This window comes from Labeo rohita, chromosome 16, assembly GCF_022985175.1.
Source record: "Labeo rohita strain BAU-BD-2019 chromosome 16, IGBB_LRoh.1.0, whole genome shotgun sequence".
NCBI classification, from domain to species: Eukaryota; Metazoa; Chordata; class Actinopteri; order Cypriniformes; family Cyprinidae; genus Labeo; species Labeo rohita.
In genome coordinates, this window is record NC_066884.1 from 20,312,547 (window position 1) to 20,336,517 (window position 23,971).

At 33.7% G+C, this 23,971-nt stretch overlaps 1 protein-coding gene across 1 annotated transcript in view; it reads right to left on the minus strand.

Moving 5' to 3' along the window:
- Positions 1–4,062: 4,062 nt before the first annotated feature.
- Positions 4,063–23,971, minus strand: part of efna3b (ephrin-A3b) — a 72,851-nt gene continuing 52,942 nt past the window's right edge. The window contains exons 2-5 of the mRNA XM_051130723.1: positions 16,335–16,621; positions 16,005–16,070; positions 10,757–10,834; positions 4,063–4,690 (exon numbers count right to left, since the gene is read on the minus strand). Of these exons, the coding sequence (XP_050986680.1) occupies positions 4,569–4,690; positions 10,757–10,834; positions 16,005–16,070; positions 16,335–16,621 (553 nt within the window). The 3' untranslated portion in view covers positions 4,063–4,568. The remainder of the gene's footprint in view (positions 4,691–10,756; positions 10,835–16,004; positions 16,071–16,334; positions 16,622–23,971) is intronic.

A 23,971-nucleotide genomic window follows, 5' to 3' on the forward strand; every position in this document is an offset into this window, starting at 1 on the left:
AATTCAATCCAGCAACAGCTGTTCTGCCTCGTTCTCCTCAGCAACTAGACTTAAGGTTTGTTTTCACTAGAATCGATAACTATATGGATAATTACAGCGACAGATTAGCATCCCCACCAACTGACAGCGTTCTGTTTTTTAAAAGCCCGCGTTGCAGTTTTTCCCGCGCTTTTTAAAATTTTCATTGCCTTATTTTTAATTGCATAAAAACTGGATAAAAACACTTATAGAAGTGATTACAAGTTACAACAACATTGTTGCTTGGTGTCGTTATCGTTGTAGCTGTGCTTTGGACTTCCTTATTCTCAGAATCAGAATGATTATTAAAATTGCATCCACCTTTTTCTTGTGTAAGAGCTTGTTTTGCTGCTTGATATTGCAAATTGGTTTATCTTACCATATTAATTTAATTCATTATCTTAATTATAAGCACACTGGTTTGCATTGCAAACAGTTTTACCGTTACTGCACATTGTTATCCTTCACGTGGATAATGTACCGGAAGTCTCACCCATATGCTTACTTTCGCACTGACGAAACAGTGTACAGCCTAGTTATTACAGATAAGTTGTCTATAGTTATAGCTCTCGGTGTGAATGGGCATTTTTTGGGTACTGACCCCTGCCATTATGTTATGTCAATAAACATATTTACTGATGTATTATTTTATTGATTTATTGATATTTAGTGTTGGCATCATTTATGTAGTGAACAGATGCAATTAGATTCCTTGCTACTTGACCTATCTTTCTCCTTATGGTCAGTTCTTACACAAAATAAATATACATATTATTAAAAAAATACAAATGCCTTTTGACTGTATGACATATGCTAAGCAGATAAACAGATATATTCTTCCCCTAGTAAAAAAGTAATGTAATTTAAAATGCATTTATTTTATACTAAGTAAAGTCCAAGTCTATTAACATATTTATTGACATATCGGTCGACATTTACTTATATAAAAATTGTAATTAAACTTTATTTGAAGTACTACTTGTGCACAATGCACATTTCTTAATTTTAAGCCAATAATATGTTTTAATGGTACTATTGATTGTATGATCTTTAAATAATGTCGGTCTTTAGCACAATCCAATATACTTTAGTTGGACTTCAGCACTACTTCCACACAGTTATAGTGCATTAAGTACAAAATTAGTTGTTCCAATTTAGCAGACTTTACAGTTTACTAAAAGTATAATTGCAGGGTATTTTAAGTGTTATTAAATACATAATATGTAAATGTATTTGTAGTATACTTAGCATGAAATAAATGTATTTTAAATACATTTTAGTATATTTATTTTTAACTATTTTTTTTTCATGTCTATTTTATGATTTTATTTACCTATTGTAATACACCATGAAGCACTTTTGGTGAACAAAAGAAGCTTATAGTTAATTTATAAATCTTATAAAACTTTAATTAATTATTGATATTCTGTTTCAATTTTAATTCTGCTTTTAAAAGCCTGCGAGGAATTTATACGAGAACAAATGCAATTACTTTGTTGTACTGAGAGCACTATTATTATTATTTTTGTAGAAATATACACCAAATCTGCATATAGTTTCGTGAAAATAAATAAATAAAATAAATGAGGATAATCTTGCTCCCAGTTAGCATTGGCAGACAAAATAATGTAAAAATTGCTTGGATGGGTGTCAGTTTAAAAAAAAAAAAGTATCATAGAGTCCCACAGTGTTGTTTGATATGTAGAAATATCTTTATGGAGAAGTGATTAGATAAGATGGTTCCAGCATCAGGTCGGCCTCTGACAGTCATCCTTTCATCTTTGTGCTTCTTGCTTCTTTCACACTGTGCGGAGATAACTGACACTATGATAATAGATTTGAAAGAGATGATGGAGTACAAAATACAAGAGATTGCAAGACTGGAAAAGTATGGCTTGTTTTTGATGACAGCGGTTGGAAACCTGAAACTACATTTTATGAGAAGATGGGAAGTCAGAGTGAGAGGGGGAGATGATGTTTGTGTACTCTTATTAGATTTAGTCCTTTGGTTTCCACTGACAATGATCAAATTCAGACGGACATTTCAGTACCCAAATACACGAGCTCATAAAAAATGTTGCGTCTGTAACAAATACGCATCAAAGGCTTAGTGTTTTTGTATCATGATTATTATTATTATAAGCTTTGTTATGGTTTGTTCAGTATACAGTTTCTTTTTTCAAGTTCTTTAAATTCATTCCAGTTGAAGGTAAACATGATTGTAATCGGTTGTTTCCAACACTAATAAATGCTTTTGTTGTTTCCTCCAAAACAATACAGTTTCTTTTGACTCGCACACACTCACACAGAAAATGCCTAGACTAAACAATGGAAAACAACTCGCATAAACACACACATTCACACCGTCCTTTATCTTTATTACCTTTTGATCTCTCATTGCTTCACACACACATACACTCACACTAAAGACTGAAAGGTTATTTAGGCTAGTTTTAAGACAAACGTCGACTTCTAACAATTGCAGTCTCTAACACACACACTCACTCACAATTCTCGTGTCCAAGTTTTTGTAAGTGCAACATTTGAAGAGTGATACTTCACCTGATCGCCTCTTCGGAAATATTACATTATTCCATCAGAAAATCAAACTCTTGAAAAAGCACAAAAATCTACTTATTCTCAACCCAACGCCTCGAAATGACATGAAACAAATTAAATGTAAATTCAAGTCTGTAAAGTATCATTCCGAGCATTCAGATTAGTGTTCGTTTGCTCTGAAGTTGCTGTAGTAATGGAATAGAAAGCAGATGTAATGTTCCACACAAACTGAAATGAGCAAAAGCGGAATGATATAATAAACGGCTTTATCAATATGTTAAAGACAGCCTGTGGATGTGAGAGATGGTGACTCTATGTTAGAAAACTTCTACCACCTAAACCACATGCCATCGCTAGTTTAAGCAGTATTTGCTCGTCTCTAGGGCGAAAAGCGGCGCTGGCTGCTGCTATCATCATGAGCCGTGATATGATGTCGTTGCCATCGTGATAAGGTGCTAGTCTAAAAGAGTTAGAACCTTAATTTTGAACCTTGTTGCAAAATGATTGATGCATACGCTGCCGTTTATCCCTTGAAAAGCTCACAAGAACACAATAACTACCTGCCCCCGAAGCATTTGTTTGCTTGTATTACTCTTGGCAAAAGTGTCGCCAGAACCGTTGCCAGTAATTGCTGTTATTTCTTTTTCATGTGTGTGTTGTTCTGATTTCCTGCTGGACTCTAGTGCCTTTAGGTGTGTGTATAGCTGAATAACTGTTGCCGTAGAAACGGATTATACCACCAGACCCCTCAATTTCCATTTGGTCTTGCTGATCACCACCGAAAGAAGTCAAGTAGCAAGCAGCGATAAGTGGAACCGGTTCGAACTGAAACGAACCAGCCAAAGCTGGTTGGGAGTTCCTCCGAATCCAGCGGGAATCGGCGTGGTCCGATCGATGCCACGATGTCCACACATAAATAAATGCAAGTGTTTTATGTACAGTGTCTGTGTAGGTGTCCACCTCTGGTTGAAGTCCGTAAAGTCTAGAGGAGATTTTTCCAGCATCACTGAGCTAATGCACACACGCACACACACTCGCACACAAGCTTGCACTCGCTCACTCACTCAAGCACCTTTTATCAAAAGGGAGAAGGAAAGAAAACAACAAAAAAGCTATTTGGCTTCTGTTTGTCTCAGTGTGTTTAATGCGTTTGTGTTGGCGCACTTCTGTCTCAATTTTCTGCATCAGAGAACAACCGTATCGGCCCCGCTTTCAAGTGCGACCACAAAACGTTCAAATAAGAATCAGATGTAATTGGATTTTAACGCTTTAGAAATTGTCGCCTCATCAACAGAAAAGTCCAAAATGAGTCGATTTCGAGTCTCTGAGATCGGTTTCTATTACAGACTTGTTTAAACTCATCAAATGAATATTGCTGCTCATCCCTGACGGCAATTACACGATCATCCAGCGGTTTGTACGTCTCTCTGGCAACAGAAACACACAGAGAGAAACAAATACTTTTGGAATTGGATTAAATGCTGCTTCTGTTTTTTTTTTTTTTTTCCTTCTGGGTTCGAGTAACCTGAACTCCTGGAGACGGTTTCATTTCAGTTCTCATCAAACAGAATCTGAGACGCTTTTAAACTTTTAACCTGCCAATTCGTAGATAATGGAGCCATCAAACCTTCAGACCAAAGTAAAGATCCGCTCCGCCCCCGAGCGCCGAAGGCGCCACACGAACGCATAAACACACACTCATACACAAACAAACAATCCGCACTATTTTAACTGAAATGGCACAGTTCTCATTATGGTGTGTTAGTATTGTCTGCGTGACACGCAAAGTGTGTCGCTGCTGTAAGACATGAAAACCACTGTTGAATTGTGGGCTGGTGCTCGACACTTCGTAAGCTGCTGCAGCATCAGGTTCCCATTCCGATAACATTTCCCGTTTCGTTCCTAGTCTTTATCTGCAAACTTTTCGGCCCTGGACCCTTCCTTTCCCCCCCCAAGGCCTCGTTGGTATGGCGGCGGTTAGGAGGTGGATGCTAGGAGACGGAGAGGGCGATGAGGAAAAGTGATGCCACGGTTAGGAGAAGGCGATCTCTGGATGGACTGCTACCGCTGATGCTCTTCTCCAATTTCGGGACCTCTGGATTATCATAGTCATCTGGAAAGAGACAGACGGAACAAAATTAACAGCTGAGGTCTAGACGCTAATGTTGCGTGACTCACGACAGTATAGAAAACCCTCTGACCAATCGAGGCCTAAGGGAAGGAGTTAAAAATAAAACGCAGTGACTCAGGCAGGTATGCACTCAAGGTGTCTCTGTTCGTGTGTAGTTGTAGACAGGCTTCATTGTGAACACAACAGACTAAAATGCAACTATTATCAGCTACAAGCAGAGTGTCTGATGTGTCCAAATAATCTGTGGAATTCTGTTACATCATCACAGGAGACGGACAGCTAACAAAACCGGTTTGTTCGCGTCTGCGACGGTGAGCAGGTGTGTTCCAGTTTGCGGACTCTGTGATAGACAAGTTCATAAACACATGTCTTCACTTACAGGTCACAAGGAAGAGTGCGTGACGCAAATTGGCTGCCACAAACATCTCTAGACACGCACACAATATGTCTGTGTGTTTTGACAGAATAATATGTTGTTGTAACATACAGACAAAAGATGTGACAGTTGTTCCAGACACGTCTGGGGTGTTAATTTTCCATATATCACCCTTTACGCAGACAGCATTAATTGAAGTATTTATTACAACAGTATTTACCAATGTTAGTTTTAGTATTATTATTATTATTCATTTGCTATTTTTTTTATTTATTATATGTATTATTGTAAAGTATTATTATAATTTAAAATAACTATCTTCTATTGTAATAGATTTTAAAATTTAATTTATTCCTGTAATGGCAAAGTTAATTTTTTTAGCCACTGCTTTTTAGTGTTACACAATCTTTGGAAATCATTTTAATATGCTAATTATTATTGGTGTTCAGTTTTTAAAAAATGTTATTTTTAATAAAGATTTGTGTTTTAAATTATATCTAGCAGATTAAAAATGTAAAATATACTGTGCAAAGAAAGTGTAGTATTATTACAGAACAATGTTTGATTGACAGGAGTCCTTGGATGGCAGGCAGGAGAGAGGAGCTGTGTGGGATGTTCTGGTACATGGTGTTTACATGCTGGAATTCAACACTCCGTGCCAACACATACAGATACAATCTCATGACTGGGACAGATAGACTTTTCCAGGTTGTTAGTTTCCTTGAATTAGTACTGCTGTGTCATGTGACTTAATCAGCTGATCAGATGTGATCAGTTAAGTTGTTTTTCTCCTTTGAAGAATGGATTACAGAGAGATGTGATAAGGTTGTCCTATCAATGACCCGAGTGAGAAGTCAAATCTTACATAACGGTACTTAAAGATCTTTGCAACTGATAGAATTTCACAGTAATAAGTTACAATAAGGTTTAATTGGTTAAAATAAGGTAATGCATTAGGTATCATGAAATAACAATGAACAAGATTTGGTCCCACTTCATACTAGGTGGCCTTAACTACTATGTACTTACATTTAAATTAATCATTTGACACAATGCACTTATTGTGTACATACATGTTTTTACATTGTACTTATATACAAAAACACCTGCATGTAATTACATTTGTAAATAGTTTCTGTAATTACATTTATAGTTAAGGTCATTGTGCACTGAGGCAGAAATTTTCACACGTCAAAAAACAAATACGACCTTATGTTATGTCAATCACGTTTACACACTGCCTCCGAAACTTTTGTTCGTCATAAAAAAAAATTCGGATCAGGTCTAATTTTCTGTGTTTTTCGCATTCGTGGCAAGCATTTTGAGAGGTGTTTTGTCAGTTCAGAGCCACCGTACAAGCGAACGCCAAAATCCAGAATTGCGTCTGACAAGTTCATCCACTTCGTCTCGACGCACAAAGCACTGTAAAGGTCCTTCAACACTGAGTTCACAGAAATGAGTGGTTTTCTTTATAATATGTGGCTCCAGTAACGCTAGCAAAGCATCAACGTTTACTGACATCCTAAAGTAAACTTTAAATCGCCTGGGATAACCCCGCAGCTCCTTAATAAGGAGGTGTGCCCAAAAAGTATGTGGGTAAAAGTATATCCTTTCTTTTTCTCTTTTTAAGAGAGTGGACAACAAAATCATCCTCACTGCTTGAAGATTTCATTGTGTATTGTTTTGCAAATTTTTTCGCAACGGATGAATTAATATATATAGGACTCAGTGTGCAACGTTTCTGTGCGTGATGAATTTTTAGAATGATGAATATGAAAAAACACATACGAAAATTTCAGACTCAGTGTGCAATGACATTTACACTGTTGGCTCGTCCCTTACACCTTAACCCACCCTTATACCTACCCATACCACTAAACCTGTTCCTAACCTTATTCGTATCCCACCTCAACAGCAGCAGAAGTGTTATGCAATACACAATAAGTATTTTTTGATGCACGTACCTTGTAGTTAAGGCCACCTAATATAAAGTGAGACCCAAGATTTTAACATATATTCATTCATGTAGATTAACGGTTAGAGAATTGGACTTGTAACCTGAAGGTTGCGGGTTCGAGTCTCATGTCCGGCAGGGATTGTAGGTGGGGGGAGTGAATGATCAACGGTTTTTATCCACCCTCAATACCATGGCTGAGGTGAGACCCTTGAGCAAGGCACCGAACCCCCAGTTGCTCCCTGGGCGCTGCAGAATTGGCTGCCCACTGCTCTGAGTGTGTGTGTGTGTGCACGTGGATGGGTTAAATGCAGAGCACAAATTCCAAATATGGGTCACCATACTTGGCCACACATCACGTCCTTTCCTTTCCCTTCTCCTTTGTAAGGAATAATTGAAGATGATGAAAATAATGCACACCCAAGGTGTAAATGCATCACCACCTCGGGTGTGCATTATTTTCTAAAACTTCAACAGACCGAAGTCAATTATTCTGCTTATACTACGGTTACCACACTTCAAGACATTTCAAGGCATTTGTCCGGTTTATGCCCTTAAAATGCTATCGTGAGTAGGATTAATTTCTTACGCATCTCATCCAACGCCTCCATTGCTAATTACAAAACGTAATTTTAGACCTAGTAACGACGCTTGAGCCATTGATAGCAGAAGTTTATAATGAAGTTTACACAGGCACACAGACAGAAAGAGAGAGAGAGAGAAAGAGAGAGAGAGAGAGATTAAACGTGTGAATTGTGGGAGAAATAGAGTATGTGCTTTTCGTACATAATGAAAGGTAATTTTGTGGCAAAAAAGTAACTAATCTGTCGTTTTTATCCTATTGTTTACTGTGTTTATTTGTTTGGCCAGTGTCGTTGTGGGTTTTGGTTATTTTGCTGTTTTAGTACCTTTGAAATAACTAAAATCATGTGGCGAAGTGATATAGACGTACTGTGGTCAAGAGCTGCCTGGAACTACATTCGCCACGCGTTTCTCTGAAAATAATGCATACCTTCAGAACGTTCGTCAGCCAATCAGACTCAAGCATTCAACAGCCCTGTTCACTGTTAATTCAAGTTCGTTTATAATATATTAGCTACTGCTAACATTAAATGTTCACAGGTTTAAGTTTTTTTAGGAAATGAATTTATTTATTTAGCTCAGACATAATACATTTATCAAAACTGACAGTAAAGACTTTTAGGTAACACTTTACAATAAAGTTCATCGGTTATGAACTAAGACTGAACAATGCTTCTACAGCATTTATTAATCTTAATATTAATTTCAGCATGTACTAATGCATTATTAAAATCACAAGTTGTGTTTGTTAACATCAGCTTACGCACGGTGAACTAACATGAACTAACAACGTATTTTTTTATTAATCAAGATGAACAAAGATTAATAAATAGTGTAATAAATCTATTGTTCATTGTTCATTCATGTTAGTTAATAATTAACTAATGTTTACATATATTGTAAATTGTTACTGACTTTTATTTCAAATAAACGCTGTTCTTTTGAACTTTCTATTCATAAAAGAATCCTGAAAAAAAGTATCACAATTTCCACAAAAATATTAAGCAGCACAAATGTTTTTAAATGTGATAATAACAAATAAATAATAATAAATAATAGTAAGAAGAAATGTTTCTTGAGTACCAAATGTCACCCTGGACCACAAAACCAGTCATAAGGGTCAATTTTTTGAAATTTGAAATCATATGAATGCTTTCCATCGATGTATGGTTTGTTAGGATATTTGCCCGAGATAAAACTATTTGAAAATCTGTAATCTGAGGATGCAAAAAAATCAAAATATTGAGAAAATCACCTTTAAAGTTGTCCAAATGAAGTTTTTAGCCATTCATATTACTAATCAAAAATTAGTTTTGATATATTTATGGTGGGAAATTTACTAAATATATTCATGGAACATGATCTTTACCTAATATCCTAATGATTTTGGCATTAAAAAAATAAATAAATAATTTTAACCCATATAATGTATTGTTGGCTATTGCAACAAATATACCCGTGCTCCTCACGACTGATTTTGTGGTCCAGGGTCACAAATAAGCATATTATTAGCTTTGCCATCACAGGAATAAATTGGATTTTAAAATATATTAAACATATTAAAATAAAAAAACAGTTGTAATACTGAAGAAAAACTGTAATAATATTTCACAATATAATTGTTTTATCAGTTCAAATAAATCCTGCTCTAATAAATGCAGCCTTGGTGAAAATAAACATTTTTAAATAAATAAATAAATAAATTGCACTGAGCCCAAACGGTAGTGTATATGTAGAAATTAACACCATCTTAAATTAATAAATGCTGTAAAAGTATTGTTCCAACATTGCTTAAAACAAGCAAGAAATGTTGTTTTTATGACAAAAAAGCCTATAAAGAGAATGGTATGAGCATAAAGCCTCACACGTCTTCTTGTTTTTATATTACTCCCTAAAGGCCAAATAAAAGCTGTCTTTTTGTTTACCACATCTGTATTCGTGATTGCCCACGCGTTTGTGCGACTAATACGAATTCGGACGAGCGTAGCGTGAAACTTACAGCCATTAATGGGACTAACTGCTCCAGCAGATTTACAGAACTGACATTAAAAATCCTCAAATGAGAATTTATGTTTCTAATGACTTCAGAATCCAATTTTATTTAAATTATTAAAAGAACAAAAATATAAGCACTTCACTTAAAAGCACCCGCAGCTTTCTAGAGTTTCCAGTGGCCGTTTTATGAGCATCTTTTGATTTGTTTGTAGTTTAGCATACAGTTTAGAAATGTATCATTTTTAAGTTGGTCAATACTAATGGGACAACAGCGAGCAAGGACGAGACGGCTTCTTTTGTCTATCGGACACAGATGTATGGAGCTGTACCAAGATGTGTGGCTTCCTGAGACCCGGCTGGCCTCTTGCGGTTGTTCTCTTCCCCTCTCTGGCCTGTTTGAAAACTGAACCCGAGCGGGAGAGAGCCGCTACTCAGATTCCAGTTATTGGAAATCGTTGGGTGGCACTGACCCAGAGATGAACCAAAACACATCCACATCCATCTGTCTCAAAACACACGCTCGGAAAAAAAAAACACGAACAGATCGATGCCTCTTTATTCCCTAAAAACACTTGAAGTCAAATCAATTTCTTTTCTCTCATTTAAATGGTGCGGTCGTCGCTGTCCTTGAGTCGGGTTACGGCGGTGGTGGGGAAGCGCGGGATGTGACTGTGAGGCTGGGAACTGGAAGGCTAGTTCTGCCACCGCTAATCAGCGCTAACACTAGCCACGGCGCTAATCAAGCTAACTATAGCCAGGCAGCTCACGCTCCGTTTGCCTTTTAGCTCGTGGCTTCATTAGTGTCAGTCATTGCCTATAAGATGCGTGCTAGTTAGCAGATAACGGCTGTGTTTGTTTGGTGTGTGCGGGAAAAGCAAATTAGAGCTGAACTCATATGCAATTTATTACACATTCAAATCACAAGAAGTGGATGCTTCTTTTTTCGTAGCTGATTTGATTTATAACAATAAATATGCTCTTACACGCATGATTTATGAGCTTGCTGCGTAACTAGGAAAGAGGCGTGCGGATGCCGAAAATCTGGGCGCTGAAACCTTAGGTGTAAATGTCAACTTAGTCAGTGATTTATATGCATATGTATAAGTGTCAGTGTGGGCCGTCTGGTGTGTTTGTAACTCACCGAGGTCATCGATTTTGATGTTGGGTCTTAGAGTGTAGTCTGGCTCTGTGGGCAGGGGCTCATCATCTGAATCAGATGCTGGAAGACATGAAAGGAGAATCAGAACACACTCTCCCTCCTCTCTCTGACCGATCTTATACATGCTCTCAAAGGACTTGGGAATTTATTTGTAAGCTCCTCTAGGTCATTCGCAGCGGTGAGAAAGTGATGGGGTAGTTAGCGTCTGCAGTTTAGGCTACATACAGCAAAAGGATGGGACATGAATCACGAAAACAGAGGTCCACTAGTCGACTACTTGTCTAAGAGCTGATGAGGGATTTACTGGTGTGCCACAGAAAAATTGATAATTGAGAAAAATAATGTGTCAGTATAATGTTTTTTATTTATTTTTTTCTACATTTATTGAATTTGACATTTTATTGATTTGCTTTGATACTTACTGAAAATCATTAATGATTGTGATTTATTCTTTTGACTGGAATTAATTTTAACAGTAAAAAAAAATCTGCATATTGTTTTGAGAAACAACAAACATTTAGTTTTATTTTATTGCTTTGACCGCCATTCATTTTAACTGTAAAAACTGCATATAATTTTGAGAAACAAATAAGCATTTCGTTCTTTGCAACATACTTTCAAGAATTTTGTTTGGGTAATAAAAAAATCTATTTTTAAACAATATTAATATTTACTTTAGTTATATATTGGGGGGAAAATGATACAATTGAAGTGAGAATTTTTTTTTGAATAGTTAACAAAAAGAAAAAAGTGAAAATGTAATTTGTTGTGGGAAAAAAAATAATTTATTGTGAACGTAAAATAATTTATATTTTATTGTGAAAGTGATGTACAAATAAATAATGTTTAGAAAATTATATTTTTAACAGCAAGTAGGCTATAAATGTCATTTATTGTGGCAAAAAATCGTAATTTATTGTGAACCTAAAATACATGTGTAATGTATTGTAAAATTGATATACAAATAAATCTGAATGGAAAAATATCTTTAGTAGTGTTTAGAAAAAAATATATTCTGTCAGATTAACAGACTAAAAATTTGTCATTAATTGTGAAAAAAAATCAATTTATTGTGAATTTTTTTTTTAATAGTGAAACTGATGTACAAATAAATTTGAACTGAAAATGTTTTTCTCATAGTGTTTAGAAAATGTTTTAACAGAAAGTATAAATGACATGTATTGTGGTAAAAAAAATAAATTTATTGCGAACAGACAGTAAAAATTAGTTATTAATTGTGAAAAAAAATCACAATTTATTGCGAACGTAAAATAATTTTTATTTAATTGTGAAATTGATCCACAAATAAATGTGCATTGAATATGCTTTTAATAGTGTTTCGGAAAAATATATTCTGTCAGTTTATCAGAAAGTATAAATGTAATTTATTGTGGAAAAAAATCATAATTTATTGTGGACATAAAATAAATTTGTACTGTATTGTAAAATTGATACACAAATCAATCTGAATAAAAAAATAAAAAAAATCTCTAATAATATTTAGAAAAAAAAAAGATTCTGTCAGTTGCCAAAAAGCAAAAATTGTCATTAATTAAAAATTATAAAAATTAAAAATTAATTGGTTATTTATTGTGAAATTGACATACAAATAAATCTGATAATGCAAATCTGAAATCTAAAAGTGTGTAGATAAATAAGATATTCTGTCAGTTTAACAGAAAGTAAAAAATTGTCAATAACTGTGAAAAAAGCATCTTTTATTGTGAACGTAAAATATTTTAATTAAATTAGCCTAACTAAAATACAAATTCAGATTTTTAATAATTAGTTTTGACTTTAGAACAATTACACTGTAAAATTAATTAATATTTTTTTTAAATAATATGTTATTATTATAATAACAATAATGATAATAATAATTATTGTTGTTGTTGTTTTAGTTTTGGTATTTAGTTTTACTTTAATTTAGCAAATATTAAAAATGTTACAAAAAACTTGCATGTTAGACTTCTTTAAGAGTCCCATAACATCTCAAAACTACTACGTTTTGTTTTGTTCTTTTTCTCAGTGGTTCTCAATGTTGTTCTTAAAGGCCTCCCATGACCGCACATTTTATCTCTTAATCTAACCCACCTGATTCAACTCATCAGCTCATTAGTATGTAGTTTTCCACATCCTTATAAATACATCAGCCCTGCTACAGCCCTTTGAACTCAAGGCACTGGAGTTCAGACCTGACTGAGCAGGACTAACAGATTCGTCTTGACACAAGAACTCAGAGACTCCAAGAGAGAGGGCAGAGGTTAAGACAGCACACAGTATGCTCTCTCTTTCTCTCTCTCACATACTGGAATATTATTAATGAACATGAACACTGACAGAAAGAGAGGGTGAGGGGTTAAAATAACACTCAGCGCCGGCAAACTGACTGTGAGAGAACATGAATCCTGACAGCACCTGGAAACAAGAGAGAAGAACGAGAGAGAGAGGGAGAGAGAGGACAAAGAAATGACAGGAGAGGAGCAAGAGACAACCTTTTTTTTTTGGTTTTATATACTCCAACACCCTTTCAAAAGTTTGGGATCAGTAAGATTTTTTAATGTTTTTTTTTTTTTAAAGAAGTCTCCTATGCTCATAAAAAATCCATTTGATCAAAAATACAGAAAAAACCTGTAATATTATGAAATATTATTGCAATTCAAAATAACAGTTTTCTATTTAATATACTTTTAAACAGAATTTATTTCTGTGATGCAAAGCTAAATTTCCATCAGCCATTACTCCAGTCTTCAATGTCACACAGTCCTTCAGAAATCAATCTAATATGCTGATTTGTATGTTGGAAACATTCATTTTGGAACCTGTAAACCTTTTTTCAGGATTCTTTGATGAATAAAAGGTTAAAAAGAACAGCATTTATTCAAAATGGAAATCTTTACTATCACTTTTAATCAATATAACACATCCTTGCTGAATAAAAGTATTGATTTCTTTCAAACAAACAAAGAAAGAAAAAATGTACTGATCCCAAACTTTGAACAGTAGTGTATATTGTTCCATGGATTTCTATTTATAAATAAATGCTGTTCTGTTTAATGTTTTATTCATCAAAGAAGTTCCAAAAAAATATTAAGCAGCCAAAAAATGTTTTCAACATCTATAATAAATCAGCATATTAGATTGATTTCTGATTTCATGATTTCATGTGATACTGAAGACTGGAGTAATGATGCTGAAAATTCAGCTTTGCATCACAGAAATAAATTCTATTTTAAAGTATATTAAAATAGAAAACCACTATTGTAAATTGCAATGATATTTCACAATATTATAGTTTTTTCTGTATTTTTAATCAAATAAACGCAGCCTTGATGAGCAGAAAAGACTCATTTAAAAACATTAAAATCGTACTGATCCTAAACTTTTGAACGGCAGTGTATGTTTTTTCAGTTTTATATTATTTCAACTAAGACATTTTAAAATTATACTTTTTTTATTTTAATTATTAAAATAGATTCTTTATTTCAATGTCACAAATTCTGTTACATAAACTACTGTACATTTGCAGTCTGTACATATTTATTTATTTTTTGAGTTTTTTAAAAAAAGTCTCTGCCTACAAAGGCTGAATTAATTTAAACAAAAATACAGTAAAATAGTAACATTGTAATTTTTTTTTAAATTTGCTTCAGAAATCATTCTAACATGCTGATTTATTGGAATGTTGGAAACATTAATATTTTTTTTGGAACCTGTAAGCCTTTTTCAGAATTACAGAAAAAAAAAGTTATAAAGAACAGCATTTATTCAAAATGGAAATCTTTTCTATTGATATAAGTCTTTACTATCACTTCTAATTAATTTAACACATCCTTGCTGAATAAAAGTATTGATTTCTTTCAAACAAACAAACAAAGAAAAAATGTACTGACCCCAAACTTTGAACAGTAATGTATATTGTACCATGGATTCCTATTTTACATAAATGCTGTTTTGTTTAATGTTTTATTCATCAAACAATCCTGAAAAAAGTATCACAGGTTCCCAAAAAATATTAAGCAGCAAAAAAATGTTTTCAACACTGATAATAAATCAGCGTATATGAATGATTTCAGAAGGATCATGTGATACTGAAGACTGGAGTAATGATGCTGAAAATTCAGCTCTGCATCACATAAATAAATTCTATTTTAAAGTATATTAAAATAGAAAAGCACTATTTTAAATCGCAATAATATTTCACAATATTATAGTTTTTTCTGTATTTTTAATCAAATAAACGCAGCCTTGATGAGCAGAAAAGACTAATTTAAAAACAATAAAATCATACTGATCCTAAACTATTGAACGGCAGTGTATGTTTTTTTTTGGTTTTATATTATTTCAACTAAGACATTTTTAAATTATACTTTTTTATTATAATTATTTGAATAGATTTTTATTTTTTAATTGTTATATAAACTACTGCTCAAAAATTTGCAGCCTGTACAATTTTATTTTTTAGCGTTTTTGAAAAAGACTCTGCTAACAAAGGCTTTATTAATTTTAACAAAAATACAGTAAAATAGCAACGCTGTAATTTTTTTTCGAGTTTTCTGTTTTAATATTTCAATGTAATTTATTCCTGTGAAAAAGCTGAATTTTTAGCATCATTACTCCAGTCTTCAGTGTCACATGATGCTTCAGAAATCATTCTGATATGATGATCTGATGCTCAAAAAACATCAATTATTACCAAAGTTGAAAACAGCTGCGCCGATTTAATATCTGATAAACAGACAGTTCAAAAGAACAGCATGTATTTGAAATAGAAATCCTTTGTAATGTTATAAATGTACTGAACAATTGAACGCATCCTTGCTGAATGAAATAAAAAGCTCTTTAAGAAAAAAAAACACACACTTTTGAATGCTAGTGCAGGTTTAACAAAGCAAAAGAAAAATCAAAATCTTTCCAAGTAAGCCTGACGTACACATGCCCACAGTTGGGAATCACTGTAGTGCCAAACAACAACATTAAGATGTGAAACCCAGTGGGAAAAGAAAGGGAGAGAGTGTGCTTTCTGCGTAAACAGATTGATTTAATTCTCAGAAAGACAGATAGAAGAGTTAAGAAACACGGAGTGAGTGCACTTCATAAATGGGCTGACAAGTAGATCAATTGACTGAAAAATAGAATGGTTGGATGGATGGATGAAACGATGAGTTGATGGATGGATGTATGATGGAGTGATGGATGGATAGACAGGCGGATGGATAGAGGTCGATACCTGTTGAGCAGCAGACGTACACTCTTAATCTCAGGCAGCTCCGGCCGTGGTGATGAGTGGGTGTGGCTAAATCAAAACAGCAAAATGTCAATCATCCGTCAATCATCACAAATACTGCTGTGCTCAGGTTCCATAACTGTAATTTTACCTCTAGAGAACACACTGCGTAAAGCAGTAAATAATTCAGAAGTATCTACACGTAGTATCTGAAAAAAGCTTGTAATGTTTGTATTATGGTAACTTACTATAGTAATACTAAAAGCAATATAATAATACACATAGCTGTGTCAAGTAGATTTGGAAGTGAGGTGAAGCACACTATATACTCACAGATGTAATAATACTCCTGCCCGACGTGGAACTCGTAGCCGAGCGAGAAGGCGCTGTAGCGCTGGAACTTTTCAGAGAATTTGATTGGTGCGTGTGGGGCGTGGGGACGGTTGCACTCCCAGCGTTTGAAGCCCAGCTGCGGGTCACACGTACGGTAACCGCGATAACTGACCATGTAGAGCACGTACTGCTCGGCGACGCCTCTCTGGCTGCTGTTGTAGTGAGGACAGTAGATATCCAGATAGTCATTGACATTCACCTGCACCGTGTAGCCCTCCTTACGAAGTCTGATGAGACAAAGAAACACACAAAGGTGGTCACACTCATGTTCAACTATTGCTCAAATAATGCCAGACGTATTTGGGATATCGTTATGTACAAAGTAGGTCCAGCAAAAAAAAAAAAAGGATATATAAGCAACTGCAAAACAACTTTCAATTTCCTGTACTCCAATTTTCTGTTCTTTTGGGGGGGGGAAAATGGAACAGAATAAAATAATAAAACAATGCAATACAAAGCAGAACAGAAACTATAAAACTACAACATATATTAAAAACTACAGTATTTAAATATTTTAATAATAAAGGGTAAAACTATACAAGAAAACGAAAACTGTTTAAATTTGTATAAGATGAGGTATTGGCTGTCATGCTGCAGGACACTAGTGTTATTATTACAAATATTTTGGACTCTTTGACAAATTGCTTAGTTCCACTTCTTTTGTAGGTCCGTTTGGATGAAAGTGTCTGCTTAATGCATGTTATTTTAGTATTCATTATATACTAATATAGTATTAATTAATAATTTGAGTTAGCTTTATTTTTAAATTTCCACGTTAAATTTTTATGTGGTGGTAATTTTGTGCTTTTGCAAATTTTTCATTAGTTATTGTAGATATATATTTTTTATATATATGTAGCTTTTATTTTATTTCAGTTTTAGTGCTTCAACTTAAATCTTTCATATAATTTGATTTCACTCATTTTAATTTCAGTCTAAATCTATTTTAATAATAATAATAACAATTATAATTATAATATAAATTATTTATACAAGGATGTGCTTAATTTTTATTTTGTCGTACTTAATTCTTACTTATTATAATAATATATTAATAATATATTATAATATAATATATATAAGGATTTATGGTTTATTATACTCATTTTAATTTCATTCTAATTTTAATAATAATAATAATAATAATAACAGAAATTGTTTATCTATAAGGATAGAGATGTGCGTAACTCTTATTAATATAATACTTTATTCGTTCTTTTACTTATTTCATTCAAAATCTATTTTAAGCAGATTATATTTTCTTATTCATTACATAGTAATATTAATTATTTATATACTAATATAGTATTAATTAATTTGAATTTGCTTTATTTTAAAATTTAAATTTTTGCTTTTAAGTGTTAGTAATATTGTGCTTTTGATATTTTTATTAGTTATTGTAGATATTGTTATATGTAGCTTTTATTTCAGTTTTAGTCATTTTAGTACTTTTACTTACTCATTTTATTTTCAGTCTAATTTTATTTTAATAATAATAATAATAGGAATAATTTAATAAGGACAGAGATGTGCTTAAATCTTATTAATACAATAATTTATTAGTTCTTTTACTTCATATTTCATCCTAAAACTTTTTAAGCGGAATATAATTTATATTTATTATACACTAATATTCATCCGCTAAATACTAATATAGTATTATTTAATTGTTTTGATTACGTTTCTTTTTAAATTTCCAATTTCTCATTTTAAGTGTTAGTAGTGCTTTTGTCATTTTTATTAGTTATTGTATTTTGTTTTCTATGTAGCTTTTATTTCAATTTTAGTCAGTTTAGATCTTTAACTTAACTCTTTCATATAGTTTTACTTCACTCATTTTAATTTCAGTTTTTTATTTAATATTTATCTTTTATTTTAGGGGGGGAAAAACGGTTTTCGATAGTTTTATTTTTATTTTGCAATAAAACTGCAGGGCAGTGCTGTCATAGGTCAACAATCCAAACACTATACCTGCTACCTTCAGACTGCTGCAAAATATGCTTAAATTACGCAAAATGTTTGTATGACCAGTGAAAATGCACAGTTTGACACCAGAGCACAAGAATACAGCTGAGAACAATCATTCGCTCTCTCTCCAACAGCCAAGCTGAATGTAAGAATGACTAAAAATGCCCTCACATTTGGAATCAGTCAAGCACATCTGATTTAAAATGGCAAAAGGTCAGGTGCAGTTGATTTCACATTCTTCCAAAATGAAAAACTAAAAAGAGTTCCTTTCAGCCCCCGTGACCTCTCCTACAGGAAATGATCCAGTGATCCGAGTAGAGCTCAGGCAGTCTTTTATAGATTATTTAACTAGCTACATTTACAATATAATCATTACACAGTGTTTTTTTTTTTTTTTTTTGTAAATCATTACACACCTAAACACACAAACAGGTTTTCCCTTTTCCTTCAAGGTTAAAGGAGGACGAAATAAGTTATCACGTGATTATGGATGCTTTTTCTTTGGCTGATTTTCAGGCAGAATCAGTACAAGCTTGTATCATACATTTGCATTTTGGGGGAAGCTCCCTCGGGCCTGTAAGACAGAATGAAGGTGAGCACGAAGAAGGGAGAGACGAGTGATGGCTGTGTTGGGACCTGTAGTAGTAATATATTGTTATAGCGCTTCAGTGCGCAGCTGTATTGACAACGAGTCTTACCATTCCAAGACGGAGTCTGATGAAAACGCGCGTAACGCAACGTATATAAACAACGAGGAGCGCGTTCGCCGAGTGAATGCAGCTCCTGCGGGACGTGTCATACCGCAGGCTAGAAAAGTTGCAGTGCAAGTGTCAGAATTCAAAACCCAGCCGCCGTCCCTTCTTCACTGCACTCGTTTGTCAATGTCACAGCAGTAGACGCCGAGAGGATGGAGTGAAACTCAGCGGGTTCTCCTAATGCGAAGATGCGATAATTACGACTGACCAGCAGGTGTCAGTGTTTAGATGCCAAACGAATATCAATTTCTTTTCTTCGGTTCTAGGTCACTTCTCCTGGGAGATTATTATTCAATTATTAAATGAAGATCAAAAACGCTGCATTAACGCCTCTCCCCCTTCGTTTCTGATCCCCACTCACTCACACGCTCCTCTCATTCTATTCCTCCGTCTTATTTCTGACTTTTAAATGCTAATATGGTGAGTTTGTTGCTTGTTTCTATCACGCCACACCCCTCTAAACACATAAGCTTACATCCGGAAAAAGACCTATACATTAAAATAAATACATTTTTTAATTTTTATTCCAGTAATATGGTAACCTGTGCAAAAAGTGACAAGCTAAAATAATTGACCAAGCTAATCATTTATTTAATTGTTACTACAGAAAAACTGTAACTTGGTATCGAGTGTTTTCACCACAAGTCATCAATTGGCCATATTGGCTGCACTGAATGTAAACAGTGCCACTGAATCGAATGAAACTCGCATATTTAGCTGATTATTGCTGCTGAAAATGGTCAGTTTGTCATATTTTGGGCTGTAATAATCAGTTGGACCGGGAAAACATTAGGAGTACTACAGACTGCCAAAAGATACAACAAATCAAAGAGAAGAGTGCAAAAACAGTCTGAGGAACAAAAGTCGTTTGTAGTTGGCCAAACTGAACCAGGATTTCCGGGACAAGAATCTTGAAAACATTTGTTCTTATCATTTCCAGTCAGGTAGGTGAAATATTAGGCTTCTTATCTTAATTGCTTAATATCTTATCTGCTGTTGAAACTAGGCTTTTGAGCAAAATGTAAACATTAAAACAATTCATGATAGAAGGAAAAAAAATGTAAAAAGAAATGTAAAATATATAATAATCATTGTTTTGCCAATAAATATTGTAATCAACACATTTAAATACTAATTAAATAAATGGTTTACATATAAAAGACATGAAAACTTGCCCTGACCTAAAATTTATGACATATATATATATATATACACCACCACTTAAAAGTTTTTGAACAGTAAGATTTGTAATGTTTTTAAAGAAGTCTCTTCTGCTCACCAAGCCTGCATTTATTTGATCCAAAGTACAGCTGAACAGTAAAATTCTGAAATATTTTTGCTATTTAAAAAATGTTTTTCTATTTTAATATATTTTAAAATGTAATTTATTACTGTGATTTCAAAGCTGAATTTTTAGCATAATTTCTCCAGTCACAAAATTCTTTAGAAATCATGTTAATGTTCTGATTTGCTAAATATATTAATATATATTTCAATACCTGTGTATGTGCGAGCACATTTCTTTGTGACCATACAAATGAAACAGACCCTTCAGATTTCATTTGTAAATCTACTATTTGTATTTCAAGAATACAGCACACAAAAGAAGCCTTTTACAACAACAACAAAAACAAAAAAACCTTTTCTCTTTCTCTTTGGAGTGCAGGGATGCTGACAGGACAATCAGAGGAGAAAGACTGATGGAAGACAATCTGCAGTTGTGCTTAAGTCCACTAGAGGGCAATAAGAGTGGAAACGTAACCCACCATGGGAGATTTAAAATCATTAAAAATGATCCTGAGTGTTTAAAAAAAAACTGCCACACATTTCCTCCTCAGCTCTGAGTAGTAACCTCTCTGTCTACATGAGCAAAACATCGGAACTATTTAGCTAACTTTTGAAGTTCATATACATACGCGGAAGATTCACGTGATTGTATATGTGTATAGAGACTGCATGGGCTGTGTGGGTCCAGGAAGCAAGATGCTGAGCTGGGCAGTGAGGGATTTTTGGACAGTAGGTTAGAGCAAGATCAAGACTCAGTGGATCAATGTCACTACGAGAGAGAGAGAGAGAGAGAGAGAGAGAGAGAGAGAGACAGAAACCAAGCGTCTACAAGAGAACAAAAGCCAAGAAAAGCAATAATACCATTTGAAACACAACTGCCCATTTAAGCATTTTAGTTCGCTTCATTAATCAAACGTTGCAAGAAATCTCATTATTACAGTCCATTTCTTGTTTTTGGACACGTATTAATTAAAATCCTCAACCTTTCCATGTAGAACGTGAGTAAGATGCACATTTCTCATAGTTACATATGTGCAGAATCATTGTGCCTACAAAGCATATCTGTAATGAGCGAGAGAGAAAGATGGCAGAGCTGAATCAGCACCACAGGAGAAACAGCAGCTCACTTCTCTTCCCTCGTTGTTCTTTCTGTTCTTCTAATTAACCCCCTCAATCCGTTTAATTAAAGAAGAGCATCTGTCCTGCGAACAGTTGACAAAACACATGTGAGGGGCGCGTTAACGCACACAAACACACACGCACCCACACACACGCTGCGTTCTATAAAGGACACCTGCAGATCCACTGATGACTGTGGACTAAAAGTAAGTGTTTAGTTAACATACAGACCTCTGCTTCGAGTCAATTAAGAAGTTTCACATGAGCAAGAGTGCCGTTGCTCTGAATATCATGTGATTTGTCTGCAGGTGATCACAGCTGCGCTGATATTCCAACCCAAACTCACAGCAATTCATATGTATTTTTTGAGGTGGCTAATTCATACAAAGGACCACCTCTAATCTCGTTCCTAAATCGACCCCTCACACAAATCATACTAGTGTGAGGTTGTACGAATTTGTGCAAATTAGCCACCTCACAAAAAACGTATGAATTGGTTGTGAGATAACGTTGGATATTTAGACAAGTCAATGATTTTATACAGTAGTTCAATAAACAATTAGTTCGTAATAACTTCCATTTTTGATACAAGTTAGTAATTTATCTGGTCTAATTTTGCTCTATGAATGAAAACAGTTCCAAATGAAGCCACGCCATTTTCCGTCTCAGATCAACACAAAATGAATAAGTATTTTAAGCCAATCAGTTTAATGATTCAGTGACTCACTCACTTCTTACAATCCCAACTTATTCTGTTTTTGAATGAATCATTTGAGTAAATGATTCAATAACTATCTAATTTTTTACTTTTCTGAACGAATCAGTGTTTTTAAACTAATTGAGTTAATGACTCACTCACTTGTTACAATCCTGAAACAGTGATTCTCAACAGTTTGACTGAATGATTCAATGACATACTTTTTTGTTAAATTCCTGAATGAATCTGTGTTTCTGAACAAATGTGTGAACACTTGAGTAAATGATGTATCTCACTCACTTCTTGAATGAATTTGAACAAATTGATTGAGTAAATAATTCAATGACTCACTTGTTACATTCCTGAATTAATCAGTGTTTTTGAATAAATCACTTGAGTAAATGATTTAATAACTCACTCAATAGTTATGTTAATGAGTAAATCTATATTTTGAAATTGAGTAAATAATGACTCACTCACTTGGTACAATCCTGTATCAATATTTCTCAACAAACAGCTTGAGTGAATGATTTAATGATATACTTACTTGTTAAATTCCTGAATGAATCTGTATTTTTGAACCAGTCATCTGAGTAAATGATTCAATGACTCACTTGTTACATTCCTAAATAAATCAATTTTTGAATTAATCACTTGAGTAAATTATTAAATAACTCACTTGTTATGTTTCTGAATGAATCAGTGTTTTTAAATTGAGTAAATGTTTTAATAACTCACGTTACAATCCTGAATCCATGATTCTAAACTAATAGTTTTGAGTGAATGATTCAATAATATCACTTAACAAACAGATTAAGTAAATGATTCAATAACTCACTTGTTACATTCCTGAATGAATCAGTATTTTTGAATGAATTGCTTAAGTAAATGATTCAATAACTCACTTGTTACATTTCTAAATGAATCAGTGTTTTAAAAATTAAGTGAATGCTTAAATGCTTTAATGATTCACTCACTTGTTACAATCCTGAATCAATGTTTCACAACATATAGCTTGAGTGAATGATTCAGTGATATATATTGCTTGTTTCTGAACAAATCACTTGAGTAAATGATTTGTCTATCTCACTTATGTTCCTGAAAGAATCCAGTTTTGAAGTTTTTGAACAAATTGATTGAGTAAATAATTCAATGACTCACTTGTTACATTCCTGAATGAATCAGTGTTTTTGAATTAATCACTTTAGTAAATGATTAAACAAATCACTCATTATGTTTCTGAAAAAATCTTTTTTTTTACATTGAGTAAGTGCTTTAATGACTCACTCATTGCAATTCTGAATCACTGATTCTCAACAAACACCTTGAGTAACAAATCATTTGAGTAAATGAATTGAATGTCTTGCTCACTTATGCTACTGAATGAATTTGTTTTTGAACAAATCGATTGAGTAAATGATTCAATGACTCACTTGTTACATTCCTGATTAAATCAGTGTTTTTGAATAAATCGCTTAAGTAAATGATTCAATGACTCACTCATGAAGACAGTCACTTGTTGTCATCAATATAAACTTGCAGAACGGTACACAGAAACTAATACAGAATTATAGTCTGTCATCTGCAAATAGAAAATGAGAATGCAACCTTAAAAGCTTCATATAATTGGCATTTATACAGAATGCCACTGGTGCACCCACAAAAAACAAGTGCTTGACTCCCCTGACAGTATTTAAAGCACCATGTTTCTTTTGTATCTCCATTTTGTCTCTCATCTAATTATTTGGTCA